At 48.1% G+C, this 24,837-nt stretch overlaps 1 protein-coding gene across 1 annotated transcript in view; it reads left to right on the plus strand.

Annotated features, from left to right (window-relative positions):
- Positions 1-22,949, plus strand: part of LOC147107212 (uncharacterized) — a gene marked incomplete at its 5' end in the record, with an annotated part of 42,208 nt that extends 19,259 nt beyond the window's left edge. Inside the window, 3 exons of the mRNA XM_086007546.1 lie at positions 3,405-3,689; positions 16,516-16,644; positions 18,516-22,949. Of these exons, the coding sequence (XP_085863672.1) occupies positions 3,405-3,689; positions 16,516-16,644; positions 18,516-18,668 (567 nt within the window). The remainder of the gene's footprint in view (positions 1-3,404; positions 3,690-16,515; positions 16,645-18,515) is intronic.
- Positions 22,950-24,837: the final 1,888 nt, after the last annotated feature.

The raw sequence follows: 24,837 nt of genomic DNA on the forward strand, positions 1-24,837 counted from the left end.
TTTTGATGCTTGATATTCGACCTTGCTGCCATTTCTGCTCTCTGTTCCCGGCTGCATGTTGGCAGTCTCTGTTCTAAGAATGAAAACCCATCTTTGAATCGAACAGCAATTTCTTACACGTCTCTGAGTGAGATTGCCAGTGAGTGCCGGGATAGGCACGGCTCTGAGTGAGATTGCCAGTGAGTGCCGGGATAGGCACGGCTCTGAGTGAGATTGCCAGTGAGTGCCGGGATAGGCACGGCTCTGAGTGAGTGCCGGGATAGGCACGGCTCTGAGTGAGATTGCCAGTGAGTGCCGGGATAGGCACGTCTCTGAGTGAGTGCCGGGATAGGCACGGCTCTGAGTGAGATTGCCAGTGAGTGCCGGGATAGGCACGTCTCTGAGTGAGATTGCCAGTGAGTGCCGGGATAGGCACGGCTCTGAGTGAGATTGCCAGTGAGTGCCGGGATAGGCACGGCTCTGAGTGAGTGCCGGGATAGGCACGGCTCTGAGTGAGATTGCCAGTGAGTGCCGGGATAGGCACGTCTCTGAGTGAGTGCCGGGATAGGCACGGCTCTGAGTGAGATTGCCAGTGAGTGCCGGGATAGGCACGGCTCTGAGTGAGATTGCCAGTGAGTGCCGGGATAGGCACGGCTCTGAGTGAGATTGCCAGTGAGTGCCGGGATAGGCACGGCTCTGAGTGAGTGCCGGGATAGGCACGGCTCTGAGTGAGATTGCCAGTGAGTGCCGGGATAGGCACGTCTCTGAGTGAGTGCCGGGATAGGCACGGCTCTGAGTGAGATTGCCAGTGAGTGCCGGGATAGGCACGGCTCTGAGTGAGATTGCCAGTGAGTGCCAGGATAGGCACGTCTCTGAGTGAGATTGCCAATGAGTGCCGGGATAGGCACGGCTCTGAGTGAGATTGCCAGTGAGTGCCGGGATAGGCACGGCTGAGTGAGATTGCCAGTGAGTGCCGGGATAGGCACGGCTCTGAGTGAGTGCCGGGATAGGCACGTCTCTGAGTGAGATTGCCAGTGAGTGCCGGGATAGGCACGGCTCTGAGTGAGATTGCCAGTGAGTGCCGGGATTGGCACGGCTCTGAGTGAGATTGCCAGTGAGTGCCGGGATAGGCACGTCTCTGAGTGAGATTGCCAGTGAGTGCCGGGATAGGCACGGCTCTGAGTGAGATTGCCAGTGAGTGCCGGGATAGGCACGTCTCTGAGTGAGATTGCCAGTGAGTGCCGGGATAGGCACGGCTCTGAGTGAGATTGCCAGCGAGTGCCGGGATAGGCATGGCTCTGAGTGAGATTGCCAGTGAGTGCCGGGATAGGCACGGCTCTGAGTGAGATTGCCAGTGAGTGCCGGGATAGGCACGGCTCTGAGCTGGGCGTCCGTCCCCACTGGTAACTCAATTGGGAATGCCCCAAACTCATTTCGCATCAGACACAGGAGATGGTCATTTAGTTTGGACAGGCTTTGAATCTAGATCCTCGAGGTGGTCGGGCCAGTGCCGTACCCACTGCACCCCCCGATTCCCCATCGGCTGTAAGGGTTTTATGTGAAATGTGTTTTTGAGGTAGTCTCAACACGGGCCCAAACAGGTGTGGGTCAGGACCCCAGCAATGGTCACAAACTGGGGCTGAATCAGTGGGCCACGAGCATGGCTGGTGTGGTAACTGGAAGGATGCCCAGTGGTGCAGTAACACAGGCACTCTCTCGTGGGCTGCGGGGTAGGTTTGGGGAGATGTCACCATTTCTGGAACAGTGTAGAAAGGCGCATCACCGTCTGCGCCTAGTGTGCGCTTGATGCCGACACTCCGGATGCTCAAGTTGAACATTGCTCCTTTCCCCTCCCATTCCTAATATGAAGTAAAACTTGCCTCAACCTAATCCTGAATTTTGCCGGTTAAGAGATTTCCGGTTATTTAGGTGCCAGTAAAAAGAGAGTTTCCAGTACACACTTCATAAATGGGTTAGATTTACAGTTTAGGCTCTTACTGTTTTAATTATTATATTACTCCAGCGTCAAATTGCCAGTGTTAGCTTGCCTTATTTAGAAGCACTCGTGCCTGTGAGTCAGAAGGTTGTAGGTTCAAGCCCCACTTCAGAAATTTAGCACATAATCTGGGCTGACACCGCAGTGCAACACTGAGGGAGTGCCGCACTGTTGCAGGTGCCGTCGTTCGATGCGACTTAAGCCGAGACCTAGCTGGGTATAAAAGATACCATGGCACTATTTGAAGGAAAACAGGGGAGTTCTCTTGGTTTCCTGGCTAATATTTATCCCTCAATATAATAAAATGCACCGCATTTATTGCAGTGCCGATTTTAACTTTACAGCACTGGGTGTGAGACTTCAGTCTTGTTCAGTGTGGATCTGGGGTGTAACTTTTGTGAGCTACATCGAGAGGCATGCGATTGTGTTGGGATCCAGTAACTCTGCTCGAAATGAAAGATTTGCAGTATTTAGTCAGACCCATTGATATTTAAAAAAAGAAAGGCTTGCATTTACATAGCGCCTTTCACAACCTCAGGACGTACCAGCCAATGAACTGAGGGAGCGCTTTACAGCCAGTGAAGTACTTTTGAAGTGTGGTCACTGTTGTAATGTAGGAAACGCGGCAGGTAATTTGCACGCAGCAAGCTCCCACAAACAGTAATGTGATAATGACCCAGATAATCTGTTTTTTAGTGATGTTGGTTTAGGGATAAACATTGGCCAGGACACCGGGAAGAACTCTCCTGCTCTTTTTCGAAATAGTGCCATGGGATATTTTACATCCACCTGAGAGGGCAGACGTAAAATATCCCATGATTGGTTTAATGTTTCATCCGACAGACGCCACCTCCGACAGTGCAGCGCTCCCTCAGTACTCCCCCTCTGACAATGCAGCACTCCCTCAGTACTGCCTCTCCGACAGTGCAGCACTCCCTCAGTACTGCCTCTCCGACAGTGCAGCACTCCCTCAGTACTGCCTCTCCGACAGTGCAGTGCTCCCTCAGTACTGCAGCTCTCCCACAGTGCAGTGCTCTCTCAGTACTGCCCCTCTGACAATACAGCACTCACTCAGTACTGCCCCTCCGACAGTGCTGCACTCCCTCAGTACTGCCCCTTCGACAACGCGGCACTCCCTCAGTACTGCCCCTCTGACAGTGCGGCACTCCCTCAGTACTGCACTGAGTATGTCCGCCTGGATTATGTGCTCAAGTCTCTGGAGTGGGGACTTGAACCCACAACCTTCTGACTCGGAGACGAGAGTGCTACCCACTGAGCTATGGCTGATACTTTTTGGGCATTAATTGAGCCACTGCATGCATGTTTGAATTAAGTGTGCTATATCTGTGAAAGTGCCGACGTGTTCGCCATAACTTCTGCAAAAGTGTTACTGTTGCGAAATTCTACGTCTTTTTTTTCCCGCTTGCAGGCATTTAACCAAGTCAACATGCCGCCTCCGTTCATGCCACCATTCCCACCGCTGCATCCGCCTCCCTACGCACCAGTCAGCCAGCCGACAGTTCCGTACATCGTGCAAGGGAATATCCCTCTGATCGGCTCCACCCCTGTGCCTCCATTGCTCCCACAGCCCACCTACCAAGCGGTTGCTGTGGCTGCTGCTTCTACTCTGGCTGCTGAAACACACGTGTTGCAAATGGAAGGAAACCTGGATGCCGATAACCAACCCTGCGACGACAAAGCTCAAAATGAGAATGTAAGAGAGTTTGAACACAGTCGTAATAATTCTGTGTCCGCCCATCGAAATCTCCTTGACGGGGCCTGAAACCTGTTGCTCGTTTGTAATTTGCAGAACATTGCGTTTTGGCAGCTGTATCCTGAAAACTGGCGGTTCTTGTACTGATGATGCTTACCATGGCTCTGTATTGAGTGTGTTCCCGTGCAGCATTCATCTGTTAGGTTAATGCTGTGTTTTTGAAAGAAATTATCCAGCACAAGCTCTCCATACAGCAGTTTCTATTCTATTCTCCCAGAGTGACTTACTTAAATTACCAGCACCACATATTCAGGGAGCAGGAAAAGAGAGACCTGGGGGTGAACGTACACTAATCTTTGAAGGTGGCGGGACAAGGTGAGCAGGCTGTGAAAAAGGCAGATGGGATCCTGGGTTTTATAATTAGAGGGATAGAGGACAAAAGCAAGGATGTTCTGCTAAACCTTTAAATCACTGGTTCGGCCCCAGCTGGAGTGTTGTGTCCAATTCTGGGCTCCACACTTTAGGAAGGATGTCAAGGCCTTGGAAAGGGTGCAGAGGAGATTGACTAGAATGGTGCCAGGGATTTCAGTTATGTGGAGAGACTAGAGAAGCTGGGGTTGATCTTCTTAGAGCAGAGAAGGTTAAGAGGGGATTTAATAGAGATGTTCAAAATCATGAGTAAATAAAGAGAAACTGTTTCCAGTGTTAGGAGGGTTGGTAACCAGAGGAGACAGATTGAAGATAATTGGCAAAAGAATCAGAAGGGAGAATGAGGAAACTTTTTTTTTTACGCAGCGAGTTGTTGTGATCTGGAATGCGCTGCCTGAAAGGGCGGTGGAAGCAGATTCAATAATAACTTTCAAAAGTGAATTGGATAAATACTTGAAAAGGAGAAATTCGCAGGGCTGTGGGGAAAGAGCAGGGGGGAGTGGGACTAATTGGAGAGCTCTTTCAAAGAGCCGGCACAGGCTCGATGGGCCGCCTTCTGTGTTGTAAGATTGTATGATTCTACACAGAACCTGACTGTAAGGGAAGGTTAACTAGAATCCTGCACCCTCCTCCAGTGGAACCAGTACTTCATCTAATTAAACATTGTTTAACCCATAACAGCTTCACTTTCCTCAAGACAAATTACCTAAAACTATCTTCTTCAGATTAAGTTACTACAAAAACTCCGCTACCATCTCAAAACAATTTAAGAAATGATCCCCGTCAATACTGAAAATTAACGTAGTGCATTTGGGTATAGTAACCATGCATCTGTAAAACGCACCTTCATATGTTTCACTGATGTCAAGGAAAAGGATGTCTCTGCTCTTTCAGATCTTCTTACCAGTTTACCCTGACCTTATGGTGGTGGAAGCTGGACTTCACTACTGAACTCAGTTGGTGGGGGGTCACTGATTTGGCTATCACCTTGCCCAGTGACTTACCTGAGCCATGGACTGGTACACTTGATGCCTGATTATTCCTAAATGGGTTATAAGGCCACACCCCTAAGTGATCCCCGAATTTCATTCCGGATTAATCCAGGTTTTGATCACCGTGTTTTTTCCAAGTTGAGTTTACCAGTTGGACATGGCAGGTCACAGGACCACGTGTTCTAATCATACCTGCAGCCCTCCGCATCACCAACCAAACCTGCATCTTCAGTTTCCAGCTAATCTTCTGATAGTGTGGCCTGTTTGTGAATGGTACCACTAAGGTTAGACCTCCTTGTAGCTAAGTGGGTATATGCAGCCATCTACCCATGGATGATTCAGTGGTGTGCACTTGATACTGCTACATGACATGGGTCAATGGAAAAGACAGCATCCTCTGACCAGCATGTGTGACATAGATTTAATCATCTTCATTGAAATCTCCTAAGACAGATGATAAGGTGAGGATAAGATGCTCTGTATTCCATGACACTTTACAAGTTCTGCACATTCTTGGGTTATAAGCTGAGGACCATTGTCTGAAATCAGTTTTTCTAGTAAACCAGGAGATGAAAAGACATTTCTCAATGGTGGACTGATGGTTCTGGATGGTGTACGAGTGACTTCAGACCACTGAGCATCCACCCTAATGGGGAATTTCCCATGGATAAGCAGATCAGTCGAGGCAACCAGGATCTGTTGCCATTGTCTTGAAGGCCAAATCCAGTGATTAGCTGGATTTGTAACTGACTTAGGTCAGTTCTCGTAAAAGGATGACAATCTCGTACCGTCTGGCCAATCTCGTACCGTCTGGCCAATCTCGTACTGTCTGGCCAATCTCGTACCGTCTGGCCAACATCAGAATCCAAACTTGATCAACACACACAATGGCCATGGCTTTTAGCCCCCCCAAGCACTGGGTGCTTTTCATATAAACATGCCAATAAATGGCCCCCAAACTGAATACCCTGTAGCAACCAACCATCCTTACAGTTCATCCCTTTTCCTATAACATTTTGTATCTCATCTCACCATGCTTATAGTGTAAACATAAAATCTGTGACAAAAATTTGAGTTTACCTTACATAGAATGACTGTATAAGTCACCATACAGCCCAATTGGCCTGTGCTGGTGTTCATGCTCCTCCCAAGCCTCCTCCCGCCCCTCTTCATCTCACCTGTTCCTTTCTCCCTCATGTTTATCCAGCCTCCCCTTAAATGCATCTACATTATTCACCTCAACCACTCCCTGAGGTAGCGAGTCCTGCATTCTAGCCACTCTGGGTAAAGAAGTTTCTCCTGAATTCCCTATCGGATTTATTAGTGACCATCTTATATTTATGGCCGCTAGTTCTGGTCTCCCCCACAAGTGGAAACATCTTCTCTACGTCCACCCTATCAAACCTTTCTCTTAAAGACCGCTATCAGGTCATCTCTCAGGCTTCTCTTTTCTCAAGAAAAGAGCCCCAGCCTGTTCAATCTTTCCTGATAGGTATAACCTCTCAGCTCTGGTATCATCCTTATAACCTGGATGAATATTACTTGGTGTTACTGGAAGTGTTTGTAACTCAGTACTGTTGAAAGCAGTGTAGAGTTACAGCTGTCAGATTTTGTATTTTTCGGGGCTAACCAAGGTTATCCAGCAACGTTTCACATTTTGCCGACTGGATCTGTGCTTACTCTTGCAATGATAAGCCAACAGCTGGATAAACACGGTCTGGAAGCTGTTCGGACTCTCTTTGATGCCAGTGTCAACAGAAATTGACATGATCAATCATCAAAATAAACTTCCTGCCCTGACTGCTATTGGTGTAGACCAGGGATGATGGCCACTGCCTCCTTTGCAATGTATGAATGACATCTTTCTGCAGAGGTCAATGATCCAGCTGCTAGAGGTTTTTCTTGGAGCCCCTTTGGAAGAATGCAAAATGGTAGCACCCAGTCCTTACACTCATAGAATGATGCAGCACAGGAGGAGGCCATTCGGCCCATCGTGCCTGTGCCGGCTCTTTGAAAGAGCTCTCCAATTAGTCCCACTCCCCCCTGCTCTTTCCCCCTAGCCCTATATTTTTTCCCCTTCAAGTATTTATCCAGTTCCCTTTTGAAAGTTATTATTGAATCTGCTTCCACCGCCCTTTCAGGCAGCGCATTCCAGATCACAGCAACTCACTGCGTAAAAAAAATGTCTTCATCTCCCCTCTGGTTCTTTTGCCAATCACCTCCACTCTGTGTCCTCTGGTTACCAACCCTCCTGCCACTGGAAACAGTTTCTCCTTATTTACTCTATCGGAACCCTTCATGATTTTTGAACACCTCAATTAAATCGCCCCTTAACCTTCTCTGCTCCAAGGAGAACAATCCCAGCTTCTCCAGTCTCTCCACATCACTGAAGACCCTCATCCCTGGCTCCATTCTAGTAAATCTCCTCCGCACCCTCTCCAAGGCCTTGACGTGCTTAATATGAGGCACCCCTAGGAGTGGAAGTGCTCTGTCGACGTGCTTAATACGAGGCATCCCTAGGAGTGGGAGTGCTCTGGTAGAATTATAAAGGAGCAAGCAACTATTCTACACTCATCACAGCAATTCCATGGGGTATGATTTTAAAATAGACTACATGATTGGCTGTGGTTCTATAGTAATTCTTGGCCCACAGATAAGAGCCTCGATCTATGAAGAACACTTAAAATTGTGAAGTGTTAGCAGCGAATACTGATGAGCCCCTGAAAGCTTATACCTGGAAGATTCCTGCTCCGTTTAGCTGAACGCACAGCGCTTCAGGTCAGTGACTACAAATTCCAATACTTCCATCTGGGTTTTATCATTCAAACAGTGAACGTCCACCCACCCACCTTTTCAGTTACCCCGGGCCTTCCTGAGACATGTTCTTTTTAAAGGCTGCATATGGTGCCGGTCATGGTTTAAAGAGTTTTGATGTGCCGTCCTTTTACACTCAGTTTAACCACGCACCGGGTTCTCTACTGTTTCATTCAACTTGTGTGGCAGCTCGGTGACCTTTCAGCTTCTGCAGAGACTATTAGTTTTCTGTATTTAACTGTGTAGAAGATGGCCATATTTTTCTAAATGAAGATTGGCCCTTTTCTCAAACAATATGCAAAAACAGTCCGATCTTCGTACGTCACAGATACATCAATGATGGGTGCCATCTGTCCTGTATAAGTCTTTAAAATGACAAGTGAATCCTGGGGTGGTACATTTATTGAAATTTCTTGCATAAATGGATAATGAAGCATCTGTATCTAATTCCATTTCCAAAGGTTTTATTTTCTTTCAACTGGAATAAGAATTTCAGTGTTTGCTTCTGATTTCACGGACTCGAGTACTAATTTCCCACTCCTTCCCTCCACCTCCTGGTGTTTTGTTGCTGGAGTCAGAATCTCCTTTGTCCTTTGTGCTACTGGTGCGGAATTTCTGTTGAATTTGTTAATTTTTTCTGCTCTTTTACACTTTGTACAAGGATTTTATCTTGTGTGTTGTCTTTCTAGGAACAGGAGGAGGCCATTCGGTCCCTTGAGCCTGTTCCGCCATTCACTGAGATCCTGGCTTATCTCCATCTACCCGCCTCGGTTCCGTAACCCTCGACACCCTCGCCTAACAAAACTATCCCTCTCGCTGTGACATTTCCAATTGAGCCCCGGCATCCACAGCTTTTTGGGGGCGAGAGTTCCATATTCCCACCACCCTTTGTGTGAAGAAGTGCTTCCTGACATCACCCCTGAACGGCCTGGCTCTAATTTTAAGGTTCTGCCCCCTTGTTCTGGACTCCCCCCACCAGAGGAAATAGTTTCTCTCTCTCTCTACCCTATCGAATCCTTTAATCATCTTAAACACCTCGATCAGATCACCCTTAATCTTCAATACTTACATGTCTAATTTCATTGCACTGGAAATCTTTCTAAAAACCTGGATCAGTTATGATTCATTTTCTCATTGATAACATTCCTTCTGCTTTCTGTCTTATTCATTGTTTCTGGAACTTGCTGGTTTGTCTGTCCATAATCTCCATACTCCAGGCAAAGGCAATAAGAATTCAGCTGCTGCTTAATGTTTTCTTGGACTTCATACAGTCGTAGAATTTACAGCACTGGAGGCCATTTGGCTCGTTACGCCTCTGCCAGTGCTTTATTAACACTTTTTTTATTGACGTGGTCTTTGCTGGCAAGGCCAGCATTTATTGCCCATCCCTAATTGCCCCTTGAGAAGGTGGTGGTGAGCCGCCGCCTTGAACCGCTGCAGTCCGTGTGGTGAAGGTGCTCCCACGGTGCTTAGGGAGGGAGTTCCAGGATTTTGGCCCAGTGACGATGAAGGAATGGCGATATATATAAAAAAGAAATTAGGAGGGCGAGGAGGGGCCATGAAATAACACTGGCGAGCAAAATAAAGGAAAATCCTAAGATGTTTTATAAGTATATTAAGGGCAAGAGGATAACCAGGGAAAGGGTAGGGCCCATTAGGGACCAAAGTGGCAATCTGTGTGTAGAGCCAGATGATGTAGGCGGGGTTTTAAATGAATTTTTTGCATCTGTGTTCACTATGGAGAAAGACGATGCAGACATAGAAATCGGGCAAGGGGGCTGTGACATACTTGAACATATTAGCATCGAGAGGGAGGAGGTGCTAGCGGTTTTAGCAGGCCAAAAAGTGGATAAATCCCCAGGCCCAGACGAGATGTATCCCAGGCTGCTGTGGGAGGCAAAGGAGGAGATTGCAGGGGCTCTGACACAAATTTTCAGAACCTCTCTGGCCACAGGGGATGTACCAGAGGACTGGAGAACAGCTAACGTAGCACCATTATTCAAGAAGGGTAGCAGGGATAAACCAGGGAATTACAGGCCAGTGAGCCTAACATCTGTGGTAGGGAAATTATTGGAAAAAATTCTGAGGGACAAAATTAGTCTCCACTTGGAGAGGCAAGGATTAATCGGGGATAGTCAGCATGGCTTTGTCAAGGGTAAATCATGTCTGACAAATCTGATTGAATTTTTCGAGGGGGTGACTAGGGGGGTGGATGAGGGAAATGCTGTGGATGTGGTTTACATGGACTTCAGTAAAGCTTTTGACAAAGTCCCGCATAGGAGACTGGTCAAGAAGGTAAGAGCCCATGGGATCCAGGGTGCCTTGGCGCGTTGGATCCTAAACTGGCTGAGTGGCAGGAGGCAGAGGGTGATGGTCGAAGGTTGCTTTTGTGACTGGAAGCCTGTGTCCAGTGGGGTACCTCAGGGATCGGTGCTGGGTCCCTTGTTGTTTGTGATCTACATAAATGATTTGGATGAGAATGTAAAAGGTATGATCAGTAAGTTCGCAGATGACACGAAAATTGGTGGGGTGGTAAATTGTGAGGAGGAAAGCCTCAGGCTACAGGACGATATAAACGGGTTGGTCAGATGGGCGGAAAAGTGGCAAATGGAATTTAACCCTGAAAAGTGCGAGGTGATGCATTTTGGACGGACAAATAAGGCAAGGGAATACACAATGAGTGGTAGGACCCTAGGAAGTACAGAGGGTCAGAGGGACCTTGGTGTACATGTACATAGATCCCTGAAGGCAGCGGAACAGGTAGATAAGGTGGTTAAAAAGGCATATGGGATACTTGCCTTCATTAGCCGAGGCATAGAATATAAGAGCAGGGAGGTTATGATGGAGCTGTACAAAACGCTGGTGAGGCCACAGCTGGAGTACTGTGTGCAGTTCTGGTCGCCTCACTATAGGAAGGATGTGATTGCTTTGGAGAGGGTGCAGAGAAGATTCACCAGGATGTTACCTGGGATGGAGCGCCTCAGCTATGAAGAGAGGCTGGACAGGCTGGGGTTGTTTTCCTTGGAGCAAAGAAGGCTGAGGGGGGACCTGATTGAGGTGTACAAAATGATGAGGGGCATAGATAGGGTAGACAAAGAGGAACTTTTCCCCTTAGTAGGGGGGTCAATAACAAGGGGGCATAGATTCAGGGTAAGGGGCAGGAGATTTAGAGGGGATTTGAGGAGGAACTTTTTCACCCAGAGGGTGGTTGGAATGTGGGACTCAATGCCTGAAAGGGTGGTGGAGGCAGGAACCCTCACAACATTCAAGAAGCATTTGGATGAGCACTTGAAATGTCATTGCATACAAGGCTATGGACCAAATGCTGGAAAATGGGATTAGACTGGACAGGGATGGATGGGCGGCGCAGACACGATGGGCCGAAGGGCCTCTTTCTGTGCTGTAAAACTCTATGACTCTATATGATACACTGGAGATATCTACTCTAATCACATTTCCCTGCCCTGTCACCATATCCTTTTATAATTTTGTTCTTTTTTATATTATGTTACAGTCTCTGTCTTAATAGCTGGTACCATCGTAGTTATGCTACTGGACTATTAATCCACTGGCTAATAATCCAGAGAACGTGAGTTCAAATCCCATCTTGCCAGCAATGCCCACCTCCTGAGAAATAAGTTTTTTTTTTTTAAAGCCCCTTGCGGTAAGGTATTGCACTTTGTAATAACTGAGAAAAATTTGTCTTCTAATTTCCACCCTTTGTTCTAATATCATGCGAGTGAATCTTCCCTGATTCTCAGATCCTTCCTTTAATGAGGTCCGAGATTTGCAGTACTCCATTTGTGGGCAGATCAACGTCTTGTACAAGTTAACCATCACTTCCTTGCTTTTATATTCAGCGTCCCATCCATAAAACCTGCAATCCCATTTTTCTGTTTATGGCATTTTACAGCTGCCCTCTGATTTAAAGATCTATATGTCTGCTCCCCTCCCCGCCCCCAAGATTCCTCAAGTGTCTTGCCATTTACGGTATAATTTATTTCGGAGTCCGCTCATTCTCGCCTCTGACTCAGAAGGTTGTGGGTTCAAGTCCCACCCCAGAGACATGAGCACATAATCCAGGCCGACACTCTGATGCAGTACTGAGGGAGAGCTGCACTGTCGGAGCGTCAGTACTGGGGGAGTGCTGCACTGTCGGAGGGGCAGTACTGAGGGAGCGCTGCACTGTCGGAGGGGCAGTACTGAGGGAGCGCTGCACTGTCGGAGGGGCAGTACTGAGGGAGCGCTGCACTGTTGGAGGGGCAGTACTGAGGGAGCACTACACTGTGGGGGCAGTACTGAGGGAGCGCTACACTGTCGGAGGGGCAGTACTGAGGGAGCATTGCCCTGTCGGAGGGGCAGTACTGATGGAGCGCTGCACTGTCGGAGGGGCAGTACTGAGGGAGCATTGCCCTGTCGGAGGAGCAGTACTGAGGGAGCGCTGCACTGTCGGAGGGGCAGTACTGAGGGAGCGCCGCACTGTCGGAGGGGCAGTACTGAGGGAGCATTGCCCTGTCGGAGGGGCAGTACTGATGGAGCGCTGCACTGTCGGAGGGGCAGTACTGAGGGAGCGCTGCACTGTCGGAGGGGCAGTACTGAGGGAGTGCTACACTGCCAGGGGAGCAGTACTGAGGGATTGCTGCACTGTCGGAGGGACAATACTGAAGCAGCGCTGCACTGTCGGAGGGGGCAGTACTGAGGGAGCGCTGCACTGTCGGAGGGGCAGTACTGAGGGAGCGCTGCACTGTCGGAGGGGCAGTACTGAGGGAGCGCTGCACTGTCGGAGGGGCAGTACTGAGGGAGCGCTGCACTGTCGGAGGGGCAGTACTGAGGGAGCGCTGCACTGTCGGAGGAGCAGTACTGAGGGAGCGCTGCACTGTCGGAGGGGCAGTACTGAGGAAGCGCCGCACTGTCGGAGGGGCAGTACTGAGGGAGCGCCGCACTGTCGGAGGGGCAGTACTGAGGGAGCGCCGCACTGTCGGAGGGGCAGTACTGAGGGAGCGCCGCACTGTCGGAGGGGCAGTACTGAGGGAGCGCTGCACTGTCGGAGGGGGCAGTACTGAGGGAGCGCTGCACTTTCAGAGGTGCTATCTTTCGGATGAGACGTTAAACTGAGGCCTTGTCTGCTCCTTTGGCTGGGTATAAAAGATCCTATGCCAGTACCTGAAGGAGAGCAGGGGAGTTCTCCTGTGACCCGGCCAATATTTATCCTTTTAAAAAAATTTTAAAAAATGATGGTCTAGCTATTTATCTCATTGCTGCTTGTGGAACCTTGCTGTGCCAAATTGGCTGCCTCATTTTTCTCTGCTCTAAACTGTATCTGCCACCGGTCTGTCCGCTCTGCGAACCTGTTTGTGTCTCAAAACCTCCTGCATAACCCCTTACTTTGTATTGGAAAACTTCCGTATTGTTCCTCTTGATCTGTGTCCAAATTATTTATATAAATGGCAAATTACATAGTTCCGACTACGGATCCTTGTGGGGTCACCACTACCCACAGCTCAGGAATCTGTAAAAACACCCCTCTCTGCTTTCTGTTCACTAGCCAGCTCTCTATCCATGCTGCTTTCCCTTTAACACTCTGCACCTTAATCTTTGTTCCATTGCTCTGTTGATGAGAATCAAACTTGAAAGTTTAATCGTGCACATGTTGGGGGGAGAATGATTAAGATATGTCCCTCCCCTGCCCCCAAATATTTTTGACATGGGTTATTGTCATCCCTCCTTCCCAAATCCCAGAATTCTTCTGATAGTCCAATCGCAAGATCATGGGAATACCATCATCTGCAAGTTCCCCTCCAAGTGGCGCATAACCTTGACTTGGAAATATATTGCTGTTCCTGCATAGTCACTGGATCAAAATCCTGCAACTCCCTCCCTCACAGCACTGTGGGAGCACCTTCACCACACGGACTGCAGCGGTTCAAGAAGGCGGCTCACCACCACCTTCTCAAGGGTGCCCAGGGATGGGCAATAAATGCCGGCCTTGCTGGCGTTGGCTACATCACGTGATAATAATTATCCACCCCATGCCTCCCTTCACCCCACGATTAATGACGGAGTCTAAGGCCACCTTGGTCCTACTCCCTGGAGCTCCCTCATAATACCTCTCCATCGTTCTCTCCATCTTTAAGAACGTCCTCAGGTCCCGGGTCTTTGACCAAGCTTCAGTCACCCTTCCTTCCTCAGGGCCCGGGTCTTTGACCAAGCTTCAGTCACCCTTCCTCAGGGCCCAGGTCTTTGACCAAGCTTCAGTCACCCTTCCTTCCTCCCTCAGGGCCCAGGTCTTTGACCAAGCTTCAGTCACCCTTCCTCAGGGCCTGGGTCTTTGACCAAGCTTCAGTCACCCTTCCTTCCTCAGGGCCCGGGTCTTTGACCAAGCTTCAGTCACCCTTCCTCAGGGCCCGGGTCTTTGACCAAGCTTTAGTCACCCTTCCTCAGGGCCCGGGTCTTTGACCAAGCTTCAGTCACCCTTCCTCAGGGCCCAGGTCTTTGACCAAGCTTCAGTCACCCTTCCTTCCTCAGGGCCCGGGTCTTTGACCAAGCTTCAGTCACCCTTCCTTCCTCAGGGCCCGGGTCTTTGACCAAGCTTCAGTCACCCTTCCTCAGGGCCCGGGTCTTTGACCAAGCTTCAGTCACCCTTCCTTCCTCAGGGCCCGGGTCTTTGACCAAGCTTCAGTCACCCTTCCTCAGGGCCCGGGTCTTTGACCAAGCTTCAGTCACCCTTCCTTCCTCAGGGCCCGGGTCTTTGACCAAGCTTCAGTCACCCTTCCTCAGGGCCCGGGTCTTTGACCAAGCTTCAGTCACCCTTCCTTCCTCAGGGCCCGGGTCTTTGACCAAGCTTCAGTCCCCCTTCCTCAGGGCCCGGGTCTTTGACCAAGCTTCAGTCACCCTTCCTTCCTCAGGGCCCGGGTCTTTGACCAAGCTTCAGTCACCCTTCCTCAGGGCCCGGGTCTTTGACCAAGCTTCAGTCACCCTTCCTTCCTCAGGGCCTGGGTCTTTGACCAAGCTTCAGTCACCCTTCCTTCCTCAGGGCCCGGGCCTTTGACCAAGCTTCAGTCACCCTTCCTCAGGGCCCGGGCCTTTGACCAAGCTTCAGTCACCCTTCCTCAGGGCCCGGGTCTTTGACCAAGCTTCAGTCACCCTTCCTCAGGGCCCGGGCCTTTGACCAAGCTTCAGTCACCCTTCCTCAGGGCCCGGGTCTTTGACCAAGCTTCAGTCACCCTTCCTCAGGGCCCGGGTCTTTGACCAAGCTTCAGTCACCCTTCCTCAGGGCCCGGGTCTTTGACCAAGCTTCAGTCACCCTTCCTCAGGGCCCGGGCCTTTGACCAAGCTTCAGTCACCCTTCCTCAGGGCCCGGGTCTTTGACCAAGCTTCAGTCACCCTTCCTCAGGGCCCGGGCCTTTGACCAAGCTTCAGTCACCCTTCCTCAGGGCCCGGGCCTTTGACCAAGCTTCAGTCACCCTTCCTCAGGGCCCGGGTCTTTGACCAAGCTTCAGTCACCCTTCCTCAGGGCCAGTTTTCCTTGTTCCTGGTCGTGAAACTTCTTGGAGCGTTTTTTTGCTTTAAAGAATCTAAATAAACGTGAGTTGTTAGCAGGTGATCCCAACTGTGTAACACACGAGCAGAATTGTGAGTGAATTGGGATGCAAAGTCAGCCAATTGGATAACTTTTAGGTTAGAATAGGCCAGAGTAAGAGGGAAGTATACACATTAAGGCTGTCTTTACTCAGCGAGTGGTGAGATTGTGGAACCACAAGGAGTGGTTGAGGCGAATAGTATTGATGTATTTAAGGGGAAGCTGGATAAGCACATGAGGGGGAAAGGAATCGAAGGATATGCTAATAGGGTGAGATGAAGTAAATAGTGTGGGAGGAGGCTCGTGTGGAGCATAAACACTGGCCGAGTTGCCTGTTCCCGTGCTGTACATTCAAAGTAATTCTATGTGCAGGAAGGAACTTTAATGTACATTTACAGTTAGGTTAGAGTAAATAGTGACTGCACACTGTAATTTTATGACCGGCTAGAAAGAAACATAGAAGATAGGAGCAGGAGTAGGCCATTCGGCCGCTCGAGCCCGCTCCACCATTCAATGCGATCATGGCTGATCATCCAAATTCAGTACCCTGTCCCTGCCTTCTCCCCATATCCCTTGATCCCTTTAGCCTTAAGAAATATATCCAACTCCTTCTTGAATATATTTAATGAATTGGCCTCTACTGCCTTCTGTGGTAGAGAATTCCACAGGTTCACCACTCTCTGGGTGAAGAAATTCCTCCTCATTTCTGTCCTAAATGGCCTACCCCTTATCCTTAGACTGTGACCCCTGGTTCTGGACACCCTGACCATCGGGAACATCCTTCCTGCATCTAGTCTGTCCAGTCCTGTCAGAATTTTATAAGTTTCATGAGATCCCCTCGCATTCTTCTAAACTCCAGCGAGTATAAGCCCAATCGACCCAATCTCTCCTCATACGTCATTCCTGCCATCCCAGGTATCAGCCTGGTGAATCTTCGCTGCACTCCCTCCATGACAAGAACATCCTTCCTCAGAAAATTCTCATTAAACTATTTCCTTTCTATCTATTTCAGTATATAAAGAAGCTTCATGTGCAGGAGAGGGCTGTTGAAGAAGCCAAATTAGCATTAAAGCCCTTTTACCAGAGTAAAGAGATCACCAAAGAGGAGTACAAAGAGATTCTACGCAAAGCAGTGCAAAAGGTAAGAACACGATAGAATGACCTCTTTAAAAACAAGCTCTCAGCCCAGTGAGCTAATGCTGTGTAGCAGCAGGCTGCTTTATAAAGGTCAAGTTAAGATGGAAATAGACGATTTAAATGTCCGAACAATTTAAAAAACCAAACTACTGGACAGAAACATTCCCCTTAATTTCTTTTTGGGTGCCGGCCCCTTTAAGGGGCTGCGTGGCCCATTCACAGTAACATTGGAAAAGCGGGACCAGCAGAGGGAACATTGGTGGAAAGTTACGAGATTGAACTAATCTGATATAAAAGATCCTATGGCAGTATCTGAAGGTGAGCAGGAGAGTTCTCCTGATAACCCGATTAATAATCCAGAGAACTCAAATTCAAACCCCACCATACACCACCCCACTCATTCCCCCCCTAACAGCACTGTGGGAGTACCTTCACTGCACGGACTGCAGCGGTTCAAGAAGGCGGCTCACCACCACCTTCTCAAGGGTAACTAGGGATGGGCAATAAATGAATTTTGCTCCTAAACCTGCTACTGTTGTCCCTCATTCCTCTTGTGCAATCAAACGAAGCCAATGAGTTAGTATTGAAGTGCTGCAACTGCTGTTATGCAGGCAGACAATTTGCACACAGCAAGGTCCCAGAAACAGCAAGTTAAATGAATGGCCAGTTAACCGGTGGTGTCGGGTGAGGGGGAAATGTTGATCAGGACACATGGGGAACTCCCCTGCCCTACTTTGATTACAGCCCCAGGATCTTTTTCGGCCACACGAGCAGGCAAGAGGCAGCCTTGGTTTAACGTTTCATCCAAAAGAGGGCACTTCTGACAGTGCAGCACTCCCTCAGCACTGCACCGGAGTGTCAAGTCTAGATTATGGGCTCAAGTCCTGAAGTGAGGCCTGAACCCACAGCGTCCTGTCTCAGGTGAGAGTGCTATCAACTAAGCCATGGTACCACACTGAAAATTAATAGTCATCTCAGTGCAATAGGAGGAGGAGATGGAGACATTGGGCTGGATTTTCCTAAGCCCCTGGAGTCGGGTTGGAGGCGTGCGTGCGATAAAAATCGGAGATCCGGGGGTCCCGACCCCATCCCGCCTCCATGTCAATTTCATAGGAGTCGGGTTGCCGACAAGTGCTGGAACTCGACTCCCAGAGGCGGGAAGGGATTAAAGGCAATTAAACTGCCTGTTAACAGGTAGTTTTTTGCCTTTTCGCGATTTTTATTGCAGGTTTGTGGGCTTCCCGACAGCTCCAAACCACGAAAAGTTTTCGAGGCGGGACGTGGGTCTGAGGTCTTGGAGGGGTCGAGATGCCCAGTGTTCAGGTGAGTGAGGGGTGCAGGAGTGCAAAGGTAAGTGTTTTGCAAGTGTTTAAATAAGTTTAACTTACTTTTACAGGAGTCCTGCATTCCGGTGTCGGGAGTCGGCTGCAAGAACCACAGAAGCTCCGAGTTTTAAAAAAAAAATCAGCTTCTTTGTTTCTACAGCAAAATGATTTTAAAGTTATCCTGAGAAAGGACTGAGGCTGAATTAGCAGTTTTTCAGTGCTTGACAGCTTCAAACAGCTGTTAAACACTGATATTTCATGTGCCAAAAGCTTTTGACAGATGAAATGTCAATCTCTGACGTCACCTGTTGCCGGGTGGCCCTTAAATTGGCCTGCTGAGCCCACAGGGCGGGCTCAACAAGGTCAATCAGAGGAAAATCCAGTGGGTTGGCCACATCTCCATGGAGGCGGGACAACAAGCCCGAATGTGGGTTTCCCACCTCCAACCCGCCCCCGTAGCAAAATCCAGCCCATTGGGTCCAGATTTGGAAGCAAAGTTTGAATACAAAGATTGAGAAATGTGGCTTTGTGTTTTTTTATCATGCTGCAGATCTGCCACAGCAAGAGTGGTGAAATTAATCCAGTCAAGGTTGCTAACCTTGTGAAGGGTTACGTAGAGAAATACAAACACATCAGAAAATATAAGAAAGGCGCAGAGGGAGAAACCAGCAAAGAAACAGACGCAAAGCCAGAAGAGAGCTGAAACACGTGGAACCTGCACGGACAGTACCAGCTTTGGTTCATTGTACAGTTTCTCCTGTAAATGTGGAGGAAACTCCAAGACCAATCCAAACAGGGCAATGTTGGCTGCAGCACCGAGACACTTTATATATTTCATGGTATCGTCAGTCAATGTATAAATGCGCCTGGGAGAAAGGAAACAAAACGGCTGGAAGCTCTTCAACTGGAACCTTCCTGCCCCCTCTCTTTTTCTTTTTGTACAATAGAACAGAATTCCACACTGTGACTGTCTATCCTGCCATGAATCCGGTTTGTAGACATTGTTTGCCTTTAGCATAATGTTCCTTTTACTTAAGATGGATTGAATACTTGAAGCTCCGTTTAGTCAGTCTGATTGTGCCTGAAAAAAGGTAAAAGTCTAAATAACTCGGGTTTATAAAACATTGGTCACTTTTTTCAATCAGTCTCTTATTTTTTAGGTTACTCGTTTCTGGGTAAAACGTAACGTACTTTGGCTTCTCAAAATCTGCAAAAGGATCATCAATGCTCTAAACTGCTTGTCATAAATTATAATTTAAAAGCCATAATTGCATCTTCTATTGCTGTAAATAATATTCAATTAATTCATTTGTTAGAGAAATGCAGTGTTTTTTTTCTTTCCCCAGTATGAATAATTATGGGTTTGTGATGATAAAATGCAGTGTAAATGGTATTAATTCATGCTGGGTTTATTCCTTTTTGCCCTGTGCTTGAACAAACCCCAACTAAAGCTAGAAAACAATGCACAGGAGCCCCACGCTGAACACTCATCTCGAGTTTCTTGAGTAATTTAAAGGGAATATTCAGTATTTCTGTTGCCCGTGGCTGTAACACAACAGGAGATGGTCCTGGCGCTTCCGATCATAGGAACATTAACAACAGGAGGAGGCCATTCAGCCCCTCGAGCCTGTTACACAGGAGCAGGAGGAGGCCATTCAGCCCCTCGAGCTTGTTACACAGGAACAGGAGGAGGCCATTCAGCCCCTCGAGCCTGTTACACAGGAACAGGAGGAGGCCATTCAGCCCCTCGAGCCTGTTACACAGGAACAGGAGGAGGCCATTCAGCCCCTCGAGCCTGTTGCATAAGAACTGGAGGAGGCCACTCAGCCCCTCGAGCTTGTTACACAGGAACAGGAGGAGGCTATTCAGCCCCTTGAGCCTGTTGCATAAGAACTGGAGGAGGCCACTCAGCCCCTCGAGCCTGCTCCGTCATTCAGTCTGTACCTGAACTCCAATTATCCACCGTCGCTCCCTTTCCCTCGATACCCTTTACCCAACAAAAATCTATCAATCTCAGTCTGGAAAACTCCAATGGTCACCCAGTATCCGCAGCCTTTTGGGGAGGAGAGTTCCCAGATTTCTACTACCCTATCTTGTTCTCTGAATATAGCAAATACAGGGTACTGATTTTTCTATCATCTTGGGATGTGGCCATTATTTATTGCCCATCCCTAGTTGTCCTGACAACTGAGTGGCTTAATTGTCAACCATATTGTGTGGGACTGCAGTCACGTGTAGGCCCGGTCTGGGTATGGGGGTGACAGCTTCCCTTTCCTTGAAGGGCATTAGTGAACTAAAGAAAAACCAAAATACTGCGGATGCTGTAAATCTGAAATAACAACAGAAAATGTTGGAAACACTCAGCAGGTCAGGCAGCATCTGTGGAGAGAGAAACAGAGTTAACGTTTCAGGGCAGTGATCTTTCCTCATTAGTGAACTAGTTGGGTTTTTCATGGTTATTTTCATGGTGCCAGCCCATAACCTTCCCAGTTCGTGTTTGAAGAACAAGAGTCGATGAATCAAATGGAATCGTTGGTCAATCCAACGTGTATTTTTCCAGCTCTGTCTCACATAAACTTCAACCGGTCCAGAATTCCATCCCCTGCACCAACTCCCAACCTGCCTATTGGTCCGTCTCTCGTCAACACATAGGCTTCATCCTCATCTACAAATCCCTCCACGCCCCTCAATCCACCTCTCGTCACTGCCTCAACCCTTAAGCCCCGAGCCCTTTGTTGCGCTCACTCTGGCTTCTGTGCATTCTCCCGTTCCACCCTCTCACCTATTCAACCAGGCTTGCTGGGGCTCCTTTCCTCCCTCCCTCACTGACTGCTCAGTGTCCACTTCACTCCTCTGGGAAATGCCTTGGATTATTTTTCGACATTCAAGGTGCTTTATCAATGCTGATTTATTGTATTGTCCACATTGGAGAACTTACGGCACAATTTAGATTTCCCATGATGTTTGGTAATGTGAGCTTTTTAATCTTTTCCATCTTTTAAAAAACAATTTTAGTCTAAGTGTGAAGATACATTTACAAATCTTTTTAGATTGCTTATAAAGTCAGGCAGCAAGAGATGTCTGTTGAGGAGAAATTATTTCACCCAGAGGGTGGTGGGGGTCTGGAACTCACTGCCTGAAAGGGTGGTAGAGGCAGAAACCCTCGTCACATTTATAAAGTACTTGGATACGCACTTGAAGTGCCGTAACCTACAGGGCTACGGACCAAGAGCGGGAAAGTGGGATTAGGCTGGAGAGCTCTTTTTCGACCGGAGCAGACACGATGGGCCGAATGGCCTCCTTCTGTGCTGTAAATTTCTATGGTTATTATCTTAAAGAGGCGGATAATCTGTCCACAACTGAGCAAGATTTTATTTTGGAAAGCCCGATACTGAGTTTATCTGGACTTGGCGAGAGGTTAACCTCACTGATTTATGCCTGTTGTGTTCGGCTGATCAGTTCAGTGAAAGCTCAGACCCAGTAACGACGTTCCCTCCCTGCCCCCTCCATGTCCTACTGCGCATTGCATTATGTGGAAGCTTATTTGTTCAATACAACATTTTCGAGAATTTTTCAGGTTTAATTTCAAACGGTTTAAATCCAGTTATAATTGGGAGGTAAAGGGAGAATAAATGTTCCATTTTCTGATGGAGAATTCAATGGTATGAAGCACTTAATCAGATTCTTTATTGCCGTTTGACTAGTTTTGATATATTTTTGTCCAGTTTCATTTAAGGTAACAATGTTTTTCTACCTGGCCGTTCAATGAATAGGTTCCCAGCAAGCGGACGGCACTGCAGGCTTGGTTCACGACCTGCCCAGAGTTAGCCGGCCTCAGTTAGACCTTACTGTATCTGGGGTTAGTGTCCACAGATCAGGCAGGAGAAAATAAACAGGACGGAGTTTCTGCTCCTGATCGCTGGGCGAGGACAGGATCGGAATCGGCTGCAGTGGAGTAGCCCATCCTCCTGTGTAAGGTATCAAAGCTGGAGGTGAGTTTGGAACTGTGCCCCACAATGCGCAGAGAGGTATGAGGTGACCCAAGGATGCTGGCTCACCAGCAGCAAACAGTAATAAAGTAAATAAGTTGGTGCATATGCCAAATCGGTTGAGTTCAGATCTCCCAGGGGACGTGCTGAAGCTGAGCTGCTGCTCCTGTCGAGTTGCTCCAAACTACTCTGTACAGTTATGGTCAGTGAAACATTAAAGGGGTTCCCAAGCCTTTGAGCTGGTGCAACAGCGAGCGAGGAGGCTGATCCATGGTAAATGGGTGAGCTATGAGAAATGACCAGATAAGTCGACTTGCTGATTGGCGTCCGCTCAGAAGCCGGGAGCTCTGCTGCCGTAACTTGGCGGAGCAGGCTCGAGGGGCCAAATGGTCTACTCCTGTCCCTATTCCTTATGTTCTAACTTACTGTTTACAGATTTACTGCCTCTGGGCAGTGAAATTTTGGGGCCTTAGAGTTTTTTTATGGGCACTCAAAAAAAAAAAAAAAAAAAAAATTCCTATTTTTAGCGAGCTTGTTTAATTTTCAGTCCCTGAATTTCTCACATCAGTAGGAGCCTACAGCAGTCAACTAGGAGCAAGAGACTTGAGCTGGCAGTCCAATCAAACAGTTCTGAGAAGGTTATAAACAATTGGTTTGGATGTGGTTGAAAAAGAGTTAAGTATCACATCGGAGAAGTTTAACATTCTTGGAATATGCTTTCCTTCACTTGGATGGTGTAGTGAATTCTCAATGTCAACAATTGAGACATTAACATTTTTACCTAAAATAATTCTACAAACACACTCATCGCTGACTGCATAGGACTTGGCCAATGTACCGACTTGTGTGTGCAAACAAACTTCCAGTAGAATTTTCAACATTATCTAAGTTTACTTTGATTATTAAGGAGTGATTTGAGTTCTGAAATGTTGAACGTGTTGATTGCAATATCCAACAGCTGTTAGCCCAGACGTTGATTACAATTCTTTATGTCCCATTCTGGTTCTTTGTTTTTTTTAATATATTTATTCGCGGGATGTGGGCGTCGCTGGCAAAGCCGGCATTGTTTTTTTGTTGCCCTGAGAAGATGGTAGTAGGCTTTCTTGACCTGCTGCTGTGTAGCGGTTTGATACAGCTGAGTGGCGTGTTAGGCAGTTACGTTGGTGTTAGACTGGAGTCCACATATAGGCCAGAACAGGTAAGGTCCGATGTTCCCCATCATTTCTTTTTGGGGTGTGCGGACGCTTAAAGGGGCGCGCAGCCCATTCACAGGTTCGCGCATGTGTGTAATTTAACATTGAAAAAGCCGGTCCTGGGCTGCGACCGTGTAGCTTAGAGGGAACATTGGTAAGGACAGTAGGTTTCTTTAGCTATCCATTTACAACAACAACAACTTGCATTTCTGTAGCGCCTTTAGCGTAGTAAAACGTCCCAAGGCGCTTCACAGGAGCGATTATCAAACAAACTTTGACAGCGAGCCACACAAGGAGACATTAGGCCAGGTGACCAAAAGCTTGGTCAGAGAGGGAGGTAAATTTAGTCCCATTTCCCTTAGGAAAAACAGAAAGGCAAAGTATTATTTAAATGGTGATAGATTGGTAAATGTCGATGTACAAAGGGACCTGGGTGTCCTTGTACACTGAAAGCAAACATGCAGGTGCAACAAGCAATTAGGAAGGCAAATGGCATGTTGGCCTTCTTTGCAAGAGGATTTGAGTACAGGAGCAAGGATGTCTTACTACAGTTATACAGGGCCTTGGTGAGACCACACCTGGAGTACTGTGTGCAGTTTTGTTCTCCTTACCTAAGAAAGGAAATACTTGCCATAGAGGGAGTGCAGCGAAGGTTCACCAGACTGATTCCTGGGATGGCAGGACTGTTGTATGAGGAGAGATTGGGTCAACTCGGCCTGTATTCACTAGAGTTTAGAAGAATGAGGGGATCTCATTGAAACGTATAAAATTCTGACACGGCTAGAGAAACTGGATGCAGGGAGGAAACAGAGAAGAAACATAGAAGGCAGGAGTAGGCCATTCGGCCCCTCGAGCCTGCTCCGCCATTCAATGAGATCATGGCTGATCATCCAAGTTCAGTACCCGGTCCCTGCCTTCTCCCCATATCCCTTTAGCCCTAAGAAATATATCTAACTCCTTCTTGAATATATTTGATGAATTGGCCTCAACTGCCTTCTGTGGTAGAGAATTCCACAGGTTCACCACTCTGGGTGAAGAAATTCCTCCTCATCTCTGTCCTAAATGGCCTTACCCCTTATACTTAGATTGTGACCCCTGGTTCTGGACTCCCCGGCCATCGGGAACATCCTTCCTGCATCTAGTCTGTCTAGTCCTGTTAGAATTTTATAAGTTTCAATGAGATCCCCTCTCATTCTTCTAAACTCCAGCGAATATAAGCCCAATCGACCCAACCTCTCCTCATACGTCATTCCTGCCATCCCAGGTATCAGTCTGGTGAATCTTTGCTGCACTCCCTCCATGGCAAGAACATCCTTCCTCAGATAAGGCGACCAAAACTGCACACAATACTCAAGGTGTGGTCTCACCAAGGCCCTGTACAACTGCAGCAAGACATCCTTGTTCCTGTACTCGAACCCTCTCGCTATGAAGGCCAACATACCATTTGCCTTAACCGCCTGCTGCACCTGCATGCTTACCTTCAGCGACTGGTGCACAAGGACACCCAGGTCTCATTGCACTTCCCCTTCTCACAATCTATTGCCGTTCAGATAATCTGCCTTCCTGTTTTTACCACCAAAGTGGATAACCTCACACTTATCCACATTATCATGCATCTGCCCAATCACCCAACCTGTCCAAATCATACTGGAGTTTCTCTGCATCCTCCTCACAGCACACACACCCACCC

This window comes from Somniosus microcephalus, chromosome 15 (assembly GCF_052327205.1).
Source record: "Somniosus microcephalus isolate GS21.2 chromosome 15, FLI_Smic_1.0, whole genome shotgun sequence".
Taxonomy (NCBI): domain Eukaryota; kingdom Metazoa; phylum Chordata; class Chondrichthyes; order Squaliformes; family Somniosidae; genus Somniosus; species Somniosus microcephalus.